We start from the raw sequence: 17,105 nt of genomic DNA on the forward strand, positions 1-17,105 counted from the left end.
GGAAGACATGACCCATCCAGACCTAACATTTGGGAATTCTAAGAATAGAGGTGACAGGCAGCAGCGTTCCAGGTGGTAACTGGTGGAGAAAAGGGAGGAGGGGAGGGTTGCACTGGCCCTCCTGAGGACCCTGTTAACCAGCTATTGCTGATGGAGCCCCCGGGCTAGAGTGGTAGGATCTGGGCAGGAAGGAGTGTCCTGTACCAAGGCTGGACCCTCCCTGGCACACCCAGCCCTGCTTCACGAGCCCAAGTCCACCCACAATGATATTTTGTTCCTTCTTCTGGCTCTTTATTTTGGGATTCTGCTGCAGAAGAACACAGAGAGTGGGTGTTTCTTGCCTCTCACAGAGTGAGCTATAGATAGGCCATAGCACGGATCTTGGGGCCCACGTGTCCGCCCATCCCCTCCTCGTGGAGCAGGCGCCGATGGGCAGGCCAGTGGCCGCTGAGGAAGGGATCAGGAGGGCAGCTGTTTGTTGCCTGTTTGTTTTTCTGGATGAGAAATTGTTTTCCACTCACATACCCAGCAACTCATCCATGCCCCAGGGACCCAGCATTCAAACCTCCCCCTTCTTCTCACCGTATTTTCTCTGTCAAGGGTACTAGAGTCAGGGTTCTCATCTCAGAGATCAGCAGCTTAGAAACCCAGGGTCTGAATCTTTCTGAATTTCTCTGGCTCTTCTCTCCTTTTCACCTCCTCCTTTGCCTTGTCCCTCAAAGCTCACCTTGGACCTCACCAGGGTCTGGGTAATCTATAAAGAGACTCCAGAGGAAGCAAAATAGCTTAGTGGAGCTGGAACCAAGAAGAACTCAGTTTCAATCTGGCCTCAGATACTTGCTAGCTGCGTGACCCTGAGCAAGTCACTTATCCTCTGCTTACCTCAGTTTCCTCATCTGTAAAATGGGAATGATAAGAGCACCCATGTCCCAAGGGGGGTGATGAGGATCAAATGAGATAATATTTGAAGAAGTCCTTTGCAAACCTTAAAGCACCCAATAAATACACTCAGTCTCAGTTGCCTCATCTGTAAAACAAGGGAACGGGGCTCAGTGTCTAAGGTCCTAGCCAGTTCTAAATCTGTGCTCCTATGATTGTTTCTGTGCTTCTAGAGTTGAAATTTTCTGGCTCAAACCTCTTGTTGTTCCCCTAGATGAGGAAACAAAGGCTCAGAGAGGTTAGGAAGCTTACTCCAGGTCACACAGATAATAAGGAACAAGGCCAGGATTTGAACTCAGGTCTCTTGCCTCAGTCCAAGGTTCTTCCCACCACCCCACACTGTTTCACTTTATCACCTTCTCTCCCCATCTCCATCCCAATATAGGCCTCTTGGGAGATTCTGGTTTGGAGGTGGAGGACCTAGGTCCTCTGTCAGGTACCACTTGTATAACTTTGGACAAGTCCTTTCCCAGAGTGAAGGGGTTGGGCTGGCAGACCTCCAAGGTGGGCTGCCACTCTGTCTCTGATCCTCTGGTCATCCCCCTTCAGCTCTTCAAGGGGAAATTTTACCACTGCCTGGGGGTCGACATCCGGAACATCACCAACCGTTCTGACTGCATGGCTGCCAACTATCGCTGGGTGCACCACAAGTACAACTTTGACAACCTGGGTCAGGTGAGCAGCCCCCGGGACCCTCCAGGACCCCTGACCCCCAGGTTGGCAGAAGAGAAGGCATAAGGGTCAGCCCTCACTCCACCACCATGCAGGGGACAGAGGATTAGAAACCAGGATATCCGAGTATTGGCAGAAGGAGCCAGGAAGGCTCAAGGGGCACTGATCACTGTATTCAAGGCTCGGAAAGGCCATCATGTGGGAGGGGGATAAAGTTTCATTCCCAGAAGGCAGAACTAGAAGCAATGGTGGTTGGAAGTTGGAGGCGAGGTGGGGAAGGGAGGGTGTTGCCAGTTGGAAGAGAAACAGCTTTAGTCTGGACACAAAGAAAACCTCCCCATAGTGAGAGCTGTCCAGAAGTGAGATGGGAGCTCTAGTGAGTAAGCAGGCATCCCCTCAGTGGCCATCTTTAAGCAGATGCCAGATTATACCTTGTTGGGTGTTAGGGAGGTTCCTGCTCAAGCTGGATTAGCCCTGAGATTCTGAGATTCATGAGCCAGCTGTCAGACCTTGGATAAATCACTTTAACCCCTGGGTCTTACTCAATATTCATTCAACAAACATGTTTTAAGTACCTATGATGTTTAGAGCACTAGTGTAGGATGAACAAGGCCTAGTCTCCACCTTTGGGGAGGAACCCTCGTTTCCTCATCTATAAAACAAGGGGTTTGAGCCAGAAAATTTCAACTCTAGAAGCACAGAAACAATCATAGGAGCACAGATTTAGAGCTGGCTAGGACCTTAGAGGCTGAGCCCCACTCGCTTGTTTTACAGATGAGGCAACTGAGACTGAGTGTATTTATTGGGTGCTTTAAGGTTTGCAAAAGGGTTCTGATAAGCCTCAGTTTCCCAATCTGGTGTATCCTCCCCACCTCATGATGGTGTTGTGAGCACCAAAAGAGAACCTTCTTGGACAAGCAGAAAGTACTCTTCAGAAACAATGGACTGAGATTGGATCCATTCCCTTCTCTTCACTCATGCTGACACTACCTTTGTTCAGGCCCCATTCTCACCTGGACTACTATAGCATCAGTCTCCTACCTGTTCATTCTGTTTCTAGTTTCTCCATTCCAATATATCTGACCATGTAACTATCCTGCTCCAGAATCTTCACTAGCTCCCTATGGTCCCTAGGATAAAATGGGAAATCCTCAGGCTGGCGTCTAAAGCTCTCCACGATTTGGTACCCACCCCCTTTCCTGAATGATTTCATGGCACTCCCCCTTGCACACCTGTAGAGTCTTGCAAACTTGATATCACAACTAAATTGTCCTGCCTTTTACTCCCCACTCATCTCCAACCACCATGCTTTTGCTCAAGCTGTTGCCCATGTCTGGAATGACCTTCCTCCTCACCTATGAGTCTTAGAATCTCTGTCTTCTTTCACAATTTTGCTCATAAGTCTCCTCTGTGATGCCATCCCTGATCCCCACCCTCCCCCTTTTTAATGCTCTAATCTTACCCTTGGGGATCATGTACTTGAAGACTGCCGGAATGAACTGAATGTCTGTGGCTGTGACTTATTACCCTTGCCTGGCACTAGAGGAGGGCATGATGAATCAGAGAAAGATTCATTTAGCCGAGTAACCCCAGGACTGCAGGTGACAGAATGAGCAAGTGTGCCCTCCAAGGTCAAGATATCTCATCCTAAGGACCTCTCTCTGTTCTTTACAGAAGCTCAGGAGGCAGGTCCCAGGCTTTCATTCTCCTTTATTGTTTAACGAACTAAGAAAGCGTCATTGGCCCCAGGTGTCACCCCACTTTAAAAGGCAGTCTCTGCCAAACAGCCTATTGCCTCCAGTTCTTAGATACTTCCTGCCTCTGGCTGTCAGGGACCTGTGACCTCTGAATGTTAGGGTCCCAAGATGTCTGTCTACAAAGGTCTCATGACCTCCAGCTCTTAGGGACCTTCTGTCTCTGAATGTCAGGGTCCCATGGCCTCTGGCTGTTGGGATCCCATGACCCCTGATGTTAATGTGCCCTAGAGAGGAACAAGGACTGTTATTGCCCTCGGTACAGACATTCCCAGTTCCTTAGTGTTTGTGTCTCAGCTTGGGGTAGATGAGCAGCCCAGCCCAGCACATAAGACTTTCCTGGAAAACCCAGCACAGGAGGAGTACACCCACAGGCACACATGGAGAGACGCCCAGGAATACCCTAGGCCCTCAGCCACCTGTCTCTTCTCTCCTTCCAGCATGATACGCTTCTCCACAAGCACTGGTAGGGGATCAGACTCCAACACTAGCAGCCAAAGCCTTCCTCTGTCTGGGGGCAGCCACAGCATGGAAGAGGCTGGTGGCTTTACAGCTACTGCCTTGGAGCGTCCCCATGTCTCTGCTTCCCTGCCCACCCTGCTGTGCAGACTCCAGCTTTGTTCAGGTTGAGTGACTCAGCCCAAGACAGGACCCCCTTGGGCAGCACGGCTCTGCAGAGGAGCGAGCAGGAGAGTAGACTGGCACTCTGGAACCTTCATTTTCAAAGAAGGTTGTGATGCCTAGGACGATGTCATACTAGATACATAGACACACACTTACACACATAGGTAGGTAGATTGATAGATAAGGTAGAGAGATAGATAAGTAGATAGATACATACATAGGTAGATAGGTAGACAGACAAACGAACACATAGATAATTAGATAAATAGATATCTAGATAGATAGTTGATAAGAAGATAAATAAATAGATACCTAGATAGGTAAGTAAATAGATATCTAGATAGATAGATAGTTGGACAAATAGATAAGTAGATAGATAAAGAGATATCTGAGTAGATTAAGTAGATAGCTAGATGGATAGACCGACAAATAGACACATAGATAGATGATCAATAAATACCTAGATAGACAGAGAAATAGATAAGTAGATAAACAGATACCTAGATATATAGACAGTTAGACAGATAAATAGATACTTAGGTAGATAAGTAGAGAGGAAGATAGACACAGAGATAAGTGGATAGATAGATACCCAGATAGGCAGCTAGACCAATAGATAAGTAGGTAAATAGATACCTGGGTAGATAAGTAAATATATAAGTAGATGCATAGGTAGACAGATAAATAGACAGAGCATTAATTAAGCACCTACTGTGTGCCAGACCACATACTAAGTGTTCAGAATACAAGATGAGCAAGAAGAAAGACATTCCCTTCCTCAGAGAGCACACATTTTGATGGAACTGACATATAACTGGGAGCTGAAGATGGGAGGAGGAGGAAGTAGGAGCTCCCTAAGGGGAGCAGGTTAGAGAAACACTGAGGATCAGGATGAGAGCCAGGAGAGAAGGGAAGGAGTGAGCATGTCTGGCTTGGACATTGGGGGAGAGGGATCTTCCAAGGTGTCAGGGCTGCTGGAGAATGGTGGAAATGTCTGAGGGATCGGAAGCAGGACTGACCCAGCATTCTCGCTCCAAGAAGTCAGATCATCCCCATTGGGAGTTATTGTGGGGCAGAGAGTAGTTGGGAAATCAGAGCTGGGTTCTCACTCCAAGTTCCCCTATAACAAGCTGTGTGACATTGGACAAGTCACTTTACTTCTTGAGCCTTCCTTTCCTCATCTGTAAAATGGGGGAGGTTGGACTCAATGGTTTGGGTGGGTCCTCCTAAATCTAGAGCTATGATCCTCTCATCCTTTGTTCCAGGCCTTGATGTCCCTCTTTGTCTTGGCCTCCAAAGATGGCTGGGTCAACATCATGTACAACGGACTGGATGCGGTGGCTGTTGACCAGCAGGTAGTGTGTCTCCCCTCCCTGTGAAGCATGGGGGTAAAGGGTAAGAAGGAAGGGGGAGAGATATGTTTTTGACATTCAAGTTAGCAAACGTTTATTAGATGCTCCAATGCATGAAAACAAACAAAATACCCAACCCAAACTCTTGTCTTCAGCGTGGGGAATAATGAGCCGGGTAGGAGATTGTCTTTCTCCTCGGTGGGCTTCTACACTGGCAGCAGAACCATAACCAGTGATCACAGCACCTGGGGTAGTTGAGGCTGGAGTGGGGGATGAATGAGAGCCAGACAGCTTGGGGAGGGAGGTTGTGCTGCTAAGGAAAGAAGCAGGGCAGATCCATTTGGACAGGAGCTCCCCTAGGCTCCCCTGGCCTGCACCAGGACTGCAGGATACTCCCTTGAGCTGCTGGCCTCCAACCTTCAACTTCACTGTGCCATGAGTGGCTTCACATGAACCCCTACCTTATGTAACCTGTGCTGAACAAGTGTCGTCATGCTGGAGAAGGACAGGCACATCCTCTGGATGACCTTTGGATGTCCTAGACTCCATGATGAGACTCGGAGTTGTGCCAGGAGGCAATAGGGTGAGGGAGGGAAAAGGAATAGGAGAAGGGACTGTAGTGGTTGTCTCCTTACCCAGGGTAAAGCCAGAACATTCTAGTAGTAATGTGTGGCAAGAAGGACTATGAGACATGTAAATGTGTAGCAGTTGCTTTTACTTGATCAGGGAAGGCTTCACAGAGGAGGTGAGATCAGGATCAGGACTTGGAATTCAATAATAGGGGGTGAGGGAAGTCCATTCTGGATGTGGCACTTGGATGGCATGAGCCTTTAAAGGCACAGAGAATGAAGAAGATGGATGGATAGAAATCTGGCTTAATTGATACATAAGAAATATAAAGGAGAGTCATGATAAATAGCTTCCATTGTGGAATAACCCTATCCACCGATGTAATAAGGGACCACCTACTTAGCATGATGGAAAAAGATCCACAAAGCCCCTTCTTTCCCCAGATAGCTTTCCTTGTCACCAACCTTCTCTCCTCTCTCTTGGATTGGACGGGTAGGCTACACAGGCATTATCTAAGAGGGAGAAGGAAGCACCTCTTGGTGGAAGAAAAAAGTTCTCTCTTCTGCCTTTGACCTTTCCCATGAGCACAGATCATTGGCACAAGTGAGCTGGTTGTCCCCTTGGATATCTTGGAAGACAGAGTAAGGGGATATGAGATGATAATTTTTAGTGACTTGGATAGAGGGACACGCCCTGCAGGTCTGGAGGTGTCATAAGGGCTTTAGACCAAGAAGGGTCAACCTAGAAATGGGGTACACCAGCAACAGATGTCTAAGGAGAGTCACAGTTTTACCTGTGTTCAGCCCTATTCTACTCTACTCCTCTCCCACCAACTCCCTTAGAAAGAGAAGGAAGGGAGTGCCAGAGTTCCATGATCACAGGCTGCCAGGTCCTTTGGCCTCTGACACAGCTTTACTCAAGAGAACAGGGAAGGGCTCAGAACAAGTGGCCAGAGATATGACTGGAACTCATCTCCTGACAGATTGACGGCTGCCCAGCTGTTTGGTGTTTTCTGTGCTTCAGACCTCCTCAGCTCAAAACATAGTCAATACAGACCTTTCCCCAGGGACCCAAACCAGGGGAACACAGACATCCAAGGAGAGCCACCCACTTAGCCAAACCACAGAGATAGACTGTTCTGCCCTAGAGATGGCATGAGCCATTCATTTCTGGGGAAAGAAGGGGCTTTGTGGATCTTTTTCCATCATGCTAAGTAGGTGGTCCCTTATTACATCGGTGGATAGGGTTATTCCACAATGGAAGCTATTTATCATGACTCTCCTTTATATTTCTTATGTATCAATTAAGCCAGATTTCTATCCATCCATCTTCTTCATTCTCTGTGCCTTTGAAGGCTCATGCCATTTCACCTGGCTCTCTCATCCTCCCTCTTGTCAATATGCTCAACTCCATTAAACTGGAGAAAGGCCAATTTAGGAGCACCAGCCTGGAAGCCTGGACTCTCATTGCTTTCCCCAGTGGCCTCAGAATGAGAGGCTGGTGCCATCAGGTTGTTGGCAGTATCTTCTTCCTTCCTATTCCCTCAGCTCAGTGGCCTGTCTCCATGACTGCAGTCACAGGTAGGGATCAGGTCAGAGAAGTCACTTTCTCCACTAGTCCTGCTCCTGAGCATGCCTTAGATTCTCAGCCCTTCATCTGGTCCCAGAATTGCCCCAGGCATCCTTCCTTCCCTCAGCATCCTCCTCCTCCCCTTCTCAGGCAAATGGAGGTCATAGCTCTCACTCTCACCCTCCCCCATCCACAGAAAGCAAGGGATGAGCTGCTACTGGGAGAGTTCTCCAGGGAGAAAGGATGTGAGATAAATACCAAGGTAGAATGACAAGTTATTACATTTCAGTTTATAAAAACACACCCACTTCCCTTGGCCTCAGGGCTCAGACACATCACTCTCCATAAAGGGATATAGATGCACAGAGGAAAATCAGCCTCTGATTGCTCCATCAGCTCTTTCTCTGCCTTTGCCTCAGCCTCCAGCCTCACTCTGTGTCCTCCATCATCTCACCCACTCCCCTATTGCCTGGAACCCCCAATTCTTGACTGGTGGTAGCAGGAAAGGACAAGTGAGCTGGTCTTGGTCCTGTCCTGCCTTCTTCTGGCTTTCTCCACCCCCATTCTGGTGGTGGGTGTTCTGGTACCAGGCTGGCATGGCACATTGCAAATTCCTTTCTACCCATGAGTCAGATCCCTTGGAAGGTAGCTGGTTGTTGGTTTGCAACATCCTGCTTTCACCTTAATAAGAGAAAGGAGATGGCCTTCTAGCGCAACTGGTCAGAATGCCAACCTACATCTACTCTTTATAGGGTCATGAATCCATGAGCTCCTCCAGTCTCTCTTAGCTTTGGGCTGTTGTATGCATGGATCACTGAGGCAGTATTCTTTCTGAGATATCTCACTATCTTTCCTCCCCCATTTCAACATCAGCACTCCTCTCCATGTCTAGGGACTCCTGATCTCCAATATTTCCAGGAGCATAGTATTTAGAGTCACATGGAACCTTAGAGATCTTGAGCCCTTCTACCATTCATATCAGCCCCAATTCTCTCTTCTCCATTCCTTTGAGCCCCAATACACCAGCTTATAGAATCTCTGATTTGGGGACCTCAGTGGTCATCTAGCTAAATCCCTCTCTGAGGAGGAGGAGCCCTTCCACAAGATATCCAGGAGATTTTTATCCAGCCTTCATTTGAAGACCTCCGTTGCCAGGGAAACTACCACCCCCCCAAGACCTTGGACAGTTCTCATTAAGAAGTGTTCCCTTATAGGACAGACTATGATGCAAAGAGCTCATTAAGCTAGATAAACTTAGTCTTTAAAGCTCTCAAATCCAACCCCTCTTTTTACAGGTGAGTAAACTGAGGCCAAGGGAAGCCAAGTGATTATTCCAATGTCACAGTGGTAGTGAAGATCAAAAATGGAATCAGAACCTGGTCCTTTGACATCAGAGGCCATATGCTTTCCATTTTATATCAAGCTAAAATCCACTACTTTGCAACTTGTTTCCTTCTCTGCTCTTGGTTCTGCTTTCTGGGGCCAAGCAGGATAAAGCTAATCCCTCATCCACATGACACCCTCTTAAATATTTGAATATTATTTGAATATTTAAACATTAAATCAAATCCTTTTTGAGCTCTTCCATGGCCTGAAGACATTACATATTTTTTTTGGAGGTTTTGGATGTAGAAACCTTGACTTTTATGTCTTCCTCTGATGGTATGCATTGTTCTTCCTCATCCAAAAGGATGGAAGAAAATACCTGTTCACCAAGAAAGTAACCTTCTATAGTCTTATTTTTTTTATCTTTTGGGGGCATTTTCCCAGCCAGGTACTTGATTTTTGAGTCCTTTGTCAAGTGGAGGGTATAGTCTAGGGACCTGTAAGTTCTGTGATTGGGACAATCAAGGGAGAGGAGTTTACTCCTCTCCTAGTCTGTGCTGTGGTCTGGGAGCAACCACAAGCATTCTTATCTGCCCAGGATCTGTAAGTAGGATTCTCTCTCCATAGTCACCATCAGCTCCACTATGCCAGTGCTCCTTCTCACCCCAAGACTGTCACTCAGAAATGAGACCCAGATCAGCTGCTCAACCCCCCCCTCCCCAGGATCCCCAGGCTGAGGGCTCCAAAAGTGGAAGCTGTCACTGCAGTGGCTGCTGCCATCCTGGAGCTGGGGCCAGATGACACTCCCCTCCCACCCAGGTGAAAGAGCTTTCTTACTGACCTTTGAAGCTGTCTCTGGTGTTTGTGGGTTAAGAAATCTGGGAACTGTAGCTGCTACCCATGATTCTGTACCCTGAAGCCTGCTCCAGTCCTATCAGTGTGGTACACCAAAGCTGGGCTGTGCTCCGCTCTAAGCCTGGTGTGATAGACCTTTCCTTTTGGCCTTCCAGGCTGTCTTGGGCTGGAAATCTCTTCCACTCTGTTGTTTTGTGGCTTCTGCTGCTCTAGAATTTGTTTTGAGTCATTTTTTAAAGGTATCGGCTATCAGGGGAGAGCTATAATAGGTCCTCTTTCTACTCTGCCATCTTGTCTCTTCCCCCACTCTTAAATGTTTGGATACAGGCATCATGTCCCAGGCTCTTTCTTTTCTTTTCCAAGCTACACTTCCTCTGTTCCTTCAAGTCATTCTCATGGAACATGTTCTCCAGTCTTCTCTGGGTGTGCTCATTTGTCAGTGGTACCCTGATAGGGTCAAACCCAGGAGAAGAGGGCTAGAATCTCTCTCATTCTAGATTCTCTGCTTCTGGAAATGCAGCTCCTAAGGCAGCTAAATGGAGACCCTGGGCCTAGAGTCAGAAAAATCTGAGTTCAAATTCAGCTTCAGACAAGTTGTATGACCCTGGGCAAGTTACTTAACCTCTACCTGCCTTAGTTTCCACAACTATAAAAATGATAATAACACTTAGCACCTGGAGTTGTGGTGAGGATCAAATGGGATGACATGTTTAAAGTGTTTAGCATGGTGCCTAGCACATAGTAGGTGCTCAGAAATGCTTATTCCCTTCTTTCCACCCTACCCAGGATCCCATGGAAATATTTTGGCTGCCACATCACACCACTGATTCATGTTGAGCTTAGAAATTTCACAGAACTTATGACTTAAAGAAAATGGGACCTATTGTCCAGCCATGTCTGTTCAGTCATCCTGTTTTCATGCAGATGATTTTTGAACTCAAATCAATTTATATGTGAGACTTCAAACCTGTCCCAAATACATTCCATCTGATTAGACTTGACCCATTTTCTAACCCGTTATTCAACGACACCCCCACCCCAACCAGACTCTTTTGGAAGTCAGGAAAGGATGGATGGACACAAGGGCTAGGGATAGATGTGGTGCCCAGGTGCAGATATATGAAATACCCAGGGCTGGATCCAGGAGTGAGTTGGGGAAGCAAAGGTTTCCTGTCTTGACTCTGGAGGTCTCAATCCAAGCTCCCAATCCAGTGGTGCCAGTGTAGGAGGTCTTTCTATGCATCTGTTCTGTTTTCACTTGGAAGGGTTTTTTGGTGGTGGGATGGGGAGTGGCCTTGGACCACCTAGCCTAGGGGCAGGAGGAGAGAGAGAGAGAGAGAGACAGAGAGACAGAGAGACAGACAGAGACATAGAGACACAGACACAGAGACACAGAGACAGAGACAGACAGAGACAGAGACAGAGAGAGGTGAGAGAACACAGTACTGTGCTGTAAAATTTATAAATAGGTGGTTTTTTGGAATGCAGATTTCTTCCAGAATCCTCAACTTAAAATCAAATTCACATAATGTGAATTTACATAAAGTAAAATAAAAAGTATTCTCAATTCATCCTTTTAAGAATAAATTCTAGATTGTGCCAGAAATTGGAGTCAAGCTCATTAGCCTATGGTTTGGAAAACCTTCCCCTTTGAAAATTCAGTGCTTTTTTCTTTTTCTAGTCTTGCACTTTCTCTCCTGTCTTTGGTGGTTTTTCCAAAGATTCCCAATATCTTCTCAAAATTCATACACACAAGTGTAGCATCCTGGGGTATAGTCTGCCTTGTCATTGGGGTTTCAATTGCTTATTAACCATCTCATGACTTCTTTGTCCAAACAACGTTCTCCTTGGTTAACAAACAAAGAAGCTCAAGAGTTGAGTAATTCTGCCTTCATTCTGTTGTCTTTTGTTAGTGTCTGCAGTGGAAGTAGCTGGGTGATGCAGTGACCCATAGGTGAACCTGAGCAGTGGATTCTTCCATTTCCTACTTCTGTGCCTTTGTACCAATTGCCCTTCCCTACATCAGCAATGCTCTCTCTCTTCTGTCTCATAGAATTCTAATTTCTTTCAAAACTCAACTGAAGTATCACCTTCCACAGGAGACCCTTCCTGATCCCTCCCACCCAACCCCCTCCTCAACAACTGGGTCTCCCTTGTTCCCAATTATCTCCTATTTATATAGGTCCATGTTGTCTTCTCCAATAAAATAGCAGCTTCCTGAGGGCAAAGACTGCCTAACTTTTGCTTTTGTATTCGCCAGCTCCTAACCTAGTTCCAAGCACAAAGAAGTCTCTTAACAAATCCTTACTGATTGACTGATTCTGACCCTGAAAGGTGGGAGATAGGTAAAAAGTCTAAGAAAGGGCTGGATAGGTTCCCAAAATAGACTATTAAGGGAAACATTAAGGAGGCTGTTGGATGTTTGGAGTTGAGGACCAGTGCTGTCCTGACCTCCCTTGTCAGAGAGTGTTCCTTGTAGGCTGGAGTGGCCAGGCCAGGCTTCATGGAGGACTTGAGCAAGTTGAGGATTTGGATAGGTGGAGAAGAGGCAAGGGGCATCCCAAGGACAGAGTAAATGAAGGTTTGGAGTCAAGATATAGGGAGAGAAGAAGTAGGGACCAGGAGAACAGCCTGGCTGGTACATACTGTCTTTTCCCATGCCTTTTCTTTATCTTGCTTCTCCATCCACCTTACTCTCCCCAAAGCAGCCACCTGTCTTTAGAATGTTGCCACATTCCCTATCAAGCAAAGTTTGGAAAAGGAAAGAAAAAAGTTTCTTTTAAGTTCTGAGCTTTATTCTCAGATTTTATAACCTTGGACACATTTGGTAAGTGAACCTCTTAGTTGCTATAAATGACACTCTGGATAGTCTTTTTCCATTAAGAGCATTTTGACAAATTGTTTCTGATCATTTACATTTTGTTTTCTGAAAACTGTTAGTTCATAATTTTTAGCTGTGTATTTAGTGGGGAAAAGTTCTTGGCCTTATATGTTTCTGTAAATTATTTACATATCTTGGATTTTTATCAGAGGTATTTGATTTTTTCCCCACTTGACTGCTTCCCTTTTCAATTCTAATTGCATTGATTCTGTTTGTACAAAAGCTATTTCATTTTATGCAATACAAATTGTCTGTATTATCTTGGTTAACAATTTCCCACTGACTATAGGTCTGAAAGATACCTTCTTCCATTTTCCTTGAAATTTTTTTGATGGTGTGTCTATGTAAGCCCATGTCCATCTGGTGATTATTGTGCAGTGTGGTGGAAGATGATGGTCTAACTCTGATTTCCAACTTCTCTTTTTCTAGCCTGTCACCAACCACAATCCCTGGATGTTGTTGTACTTCATCTCCTTCCTGCTCATTGTCAGCTTCTTTGTGCTTAACATGTTCGTGGGGGTAGTTGTGGAGAATTTCCACAAGTGCCGACAACACCAGGAAGCAGAAGAGGCACGTCGGCGGGAGGAGAAGCGACTACGGCGGCTGGAGAAGAAGCGAAGGAGTAAGGCCCAGCCTAAGTGTGCGTTGGGTTCGTAGGCTGAGGTTTTCCCAGCAAAACCTTCTCCTCTTCTCTACTCCTTCCACCTTTCCCATTCCCCAAAGTTTCATCCATTTTGCCCCTACCCTTAGCCTGGATTGTGGAGGTGGGGAGGACAGGATGGGCCTGTGTGATCCTCATCAATTGAGTTCAACAAGCTTTATTAAACACCTCATGTACCTAGGTGCCATCTTAGTTTTCTTATGTTTTAAATCTAATCTTCAGTGGAATGTCTGAAGTACTGAGGAACCCCAAGGGCATTAGTTCTTGCCAATATCCTCTCCCATCTTGGGTAGAATCCTTGCCCACTTTTGCTTGTACACAAGTGAAGATGGAGAAAGATAGAAGCCTTGACATTCTGGCTATTGGTCCTCAGGGGGAGAGGGAGGTATTTCCTGATGAATTGGAAAACTACCTTTCAGTTCTCCTCGGGTCCCTCTGCCCCAGGCCTTGGAGATGCTCCCTCAGGCTTCAGACTCTGGCTCTGGAGCCCATCTCCACTTGGAAGGCCAGCTCATCTGGGGGAGGGGGTAGATTTGGCCTGGCCCTTCCACTGCCTTCCTCTCCTCTCCCACCTCTAGCCCAAGATAGGGGATCTCCATTTCCTGCCTGTTTCTCGTCCCTCTTCTGAGCTTGTCTTCTCATTCATGGTCTTAGTTCATTGAGGCATGTTCTGATTCATCTCCACAGATTGTCCTGGATTCACTAACTGTCTTTCCCTCCTTCTTCTGATCCCTCCCTCCTCACTTTCTTCCTCTCTTTTTTTTTTAATTTTCTTGATCCTTTTTTCCCATATTCTTCCTGGTTCCCTACCACCTGTCCCCCTGACCTTTGGTTCCCCTGCTCCCTCCCTCCCCCTCGTGCCTCCTTCCTCTCCTCTCTTTCTTTCCCCATGTCTGTCTGGGGTGGGTCCCCTCCCCTTTGTCTCTGCAGAAGCCCAGCGGCTCCCATATTACGCTACCTACTGCCCTACCCGGCTCCTTATTCATTCTGTCTGTACCAGTCACTACCTGGATATCTTCATCACCTTCATCATCTGCCTCAATGTCGTGACCATGTCCCTGGAACACTACAATCAGCCCATGGTGAGTTTACCCCCAGTACCCAGACCCAACCCCTACCCACTCCCACCTCCATCTTAGTTTCTCCAGCTGGAGCTCTCCATCTCTCTGATTGTAGGAGAGGGAACACAACGCAACGGCTGGCTTGGGAGTCTGAGGACCTGAGTTCAAATCCCACCTGTGGCATTTATGTAACACTTTCTACCCATGAGATTTGAAGGAAGGGAGAAACTTTAAGTGATTAAGATGAGAGGCAGAAACAGGGTCATAAGAGCCCAGATGTGGAGGAGAAGGAGAACCCAGAGGACCCCCTTATTTCACAGATTAGGAAACTGAGGCCCAAACAGAGGAAGGATCTAAGATCACAGAGGGGATAGTCAGTGTCAAAGTGCAGAGACTACAAGTGTCTAAGGAAGGATTTGAATTCACATCATCTTGAGTTGGAATGAACTTCCAAGGTCTCCTAGCCTAATCCCTTCATTTTACAGGAAACTGGCCCACAATGAAATAACCTGCCCACATTCCTTTAAGTATGTAACCAGAAGAGGCAGGATTTGAACCCAGGCTAATTGACTTGAGACCAGGCACTCTTTCCACTGTTATCTCCAAGCTCATCCCAGGTCTTGGTCTCAGTGGATTCTGTTGGAAAGACCCTGACTTAGAATTAGAAGATGTGAGGGGATAGGGTGAGAAAAAAAAAGGACAGAGGATGGAGAGCCATCCCATATCCCAGATGGCACCACAGACAAGGAGAATATGGCTCACACTTTCCTGGAAGGATCCAGGACATACAAAGACAAGGTAATGAGAATGGATCTGAGGAGGTGGGAGCATACTGGAAGAGGGGCTGGAATCATGGAGATGGTGGTGCCTGACCCAGGCCTGGAGGGAAGATAGGAAGAGGTGAAGATAGAGGCAGAGAGGAAGGTGGAGGCATGGTGGACAGACTCTGTCCAGAGGTAGGAAGAGAAGCATTCAGGACAATGGGCAATGAGATAATGGAGAATGGGCTGATGGGACCCTTGTCTCCCTTCCTATCCTACTCCCCTTCCTTGCTTTGTGTGATGGCCCTGGATCTTTGTCATGACTTGCCAGGGAAGGGACGGGCAGTTAGTCATTACTGATCTGTAAGTAGATGGTAGTTGTCCGTGAGAGGCTTTTCAGGATTTATTGTTTATTTTTTATCTAGATAATAAGATCAGAAATGGCCCAGTGGTTCTTCTCACGCCAAGGCAGGCCAGGAGTCTGTCTCTGGCAGGGGACACTAAGGGATATGAAGTGTTCTTTCTTGACATTAACCTCAGGGGTTAGAGAAGTCTCCAAATGTGCCATGCTCACCCTGCTAATGAGCACCCTGACGTGGCCGGGGGATGGCGGTCTGAGTGAGCAGGGAGCAAAGGGGGTAGTGGGTGATAGACAAGGCTGGCTCTGAGTGGAGGACCAAGCCTCAGGCGGAGCTGGCATGGGAAAGCAGAGCTGTCATTATCCTTCAAAGGGCAGACAGGCGGCTGAGCAGAATGTCCCAGGCACTGAAGTCAGGACAGAGGGCAGGGAGGAGGAAGGGCCTAAAGGCCTCAGGGAGGAATCACTAAAGAAACTTCCAAGAAGAAGAAGGCCCTTCAGGAGCTAATTTTCCCTTCCCACCAAATAAGCATGGGCAGAACGTTGCCCTTTGACCCTCTGCTGAGGCTGCAGCACTTGCATTCTGGCCTTCATAGATATTCTGGAGATTGTCTGTGTGATGGAGGAAAATAGGAACCAAGTAGCCTTAAATAAAAAAGAAGAGGAAGAGGGAGAGAATGAGAGAGGGAGAAAGAGAGGGGAGAGGAGTGAGAAAGGGGGAGAAAGAGAGGATGAGAGAGAGAATGGGGGGGAGGAGAGAGAAAGGGGGAGAAAGAGAGGATGAGAGAGAGAATGAGGGGGGGAGGAGAGAGAAAGGGGGAGAAAGAGAGGATGAGAGAGAGAATGAGGGGGGGAGGAGAGAGAGGAAGAAAGAGAAATGGAGAGAAAAGCAGAAACAGAAGAGGTGCAGAGAGAAGTGATAAAGGCTGTGATAATCCCTGAACATCACTCAACCAACATTTATAAGGAAACCTGCTGTGTGCCAGGCACTAGGGATTCGAAAAGAGGCAAAAGACAGGCCCTGCCCTCAGCGAGCTTACAGTCTAATGGGAGGGGAGGTATGGATAACTTACAAACAGATATATACAAAGCAAGCTCCATACAGGATAATTAAAGAGGAAAAGCTTGGGAATTAAGATGTCAAGGAATGGCATCTGCAGAAGGTGGGATTTTAAGGAAGCCAGGTACTCCAACCAGCTGTGACTTCATGCAAACTGTAGTCTATATGCGTAGCCCTCTCTTCAGTCCCCAGTGTCCCCACCCTGGGTCCATTTCTGAAGCTTCCCCAGTCATGGACTTAAAAACTACTGCCTGCTAATTTCCTTTAACCTCTTATAAACCAAAAGAAAGGGAAGGGACTAACAAGGGTTGTTTAGTAAAAGTGTTGTTGCCTTTGTGACACAGTCTCCTATGTCTAAGGCCTCAAGTAGCTTACAGCTCAGCCCAACACACAAGGCTTTCCTAAAGACACGCTTATCATAAGAGAAACACACATATGGATGTCCAGGGAAAGCATCATAGGAAGACTGAACTCCCTGGAATTACACTGGCCCACCTTAAAGAAATGCCACCTGATTCTCTTGTCAGTAAACTCATCTAAGAAACCACAACATAAGCCACATCAGCCCAGAAGCCTAATCTTTGGAGAGGAGTTGATGCTTTTGTTTGGGCTGCCTTCCTATTCCCCAACCTCAGCTGCCCTGCCTTCCTGATGGTGCTAAC

At 47.0% G+C, this 17,105-nt stretch overlaps 1 protein-coding gene across 1 annotated transcript in view; it reads left to right on the forward strand.

Annotated features, from left to right (window-relative positions):
* CACNA1I (calcium voltage-gated channel subunit alpha1 I) overlaps positions 1–17,105 on the forward strand; it is a 221,031-nt gene that overhangs the window by 175,207 nt on the left and 28,719 nt on the right. Inside the window, exons 22-25 of the mRNA XM_072656199.1 lie at positions 1,489–1,614; positions 5,255–5,344; positions 12,972–13,164; positions 14,134–14,285. Of these exons, the coding sequence (XP_072512300.1) occupies positions 1,489–1,614; positions 5,255–5,344; positions 12,972–13,164; positions 14,134–14,285 (561 nt within the window). The remainder of the gene's footprint in view (positions 1–1,488; positions 1,615–5,254; positions 5,345–12,971; positions 13,165–14,133; positions 14,286–17,105) is intronic.

This window comes from Notamacropus eugenii, chromosome 3 (genome assembly GCF_028372415.1).
Source record: "Notamacropus eugenii isolate mMacEug1 chromosome 3, mMacEug1.pri_v2, whole genome shotgun sequence".
Classification (NCBI taxonomy): domain Eukaryota; kingdom Metazoa; phylum Chordata; class Mammalia; order Diprotodontia; family Macropodidae; genus Notamacropus; species Notamacropus eugenii.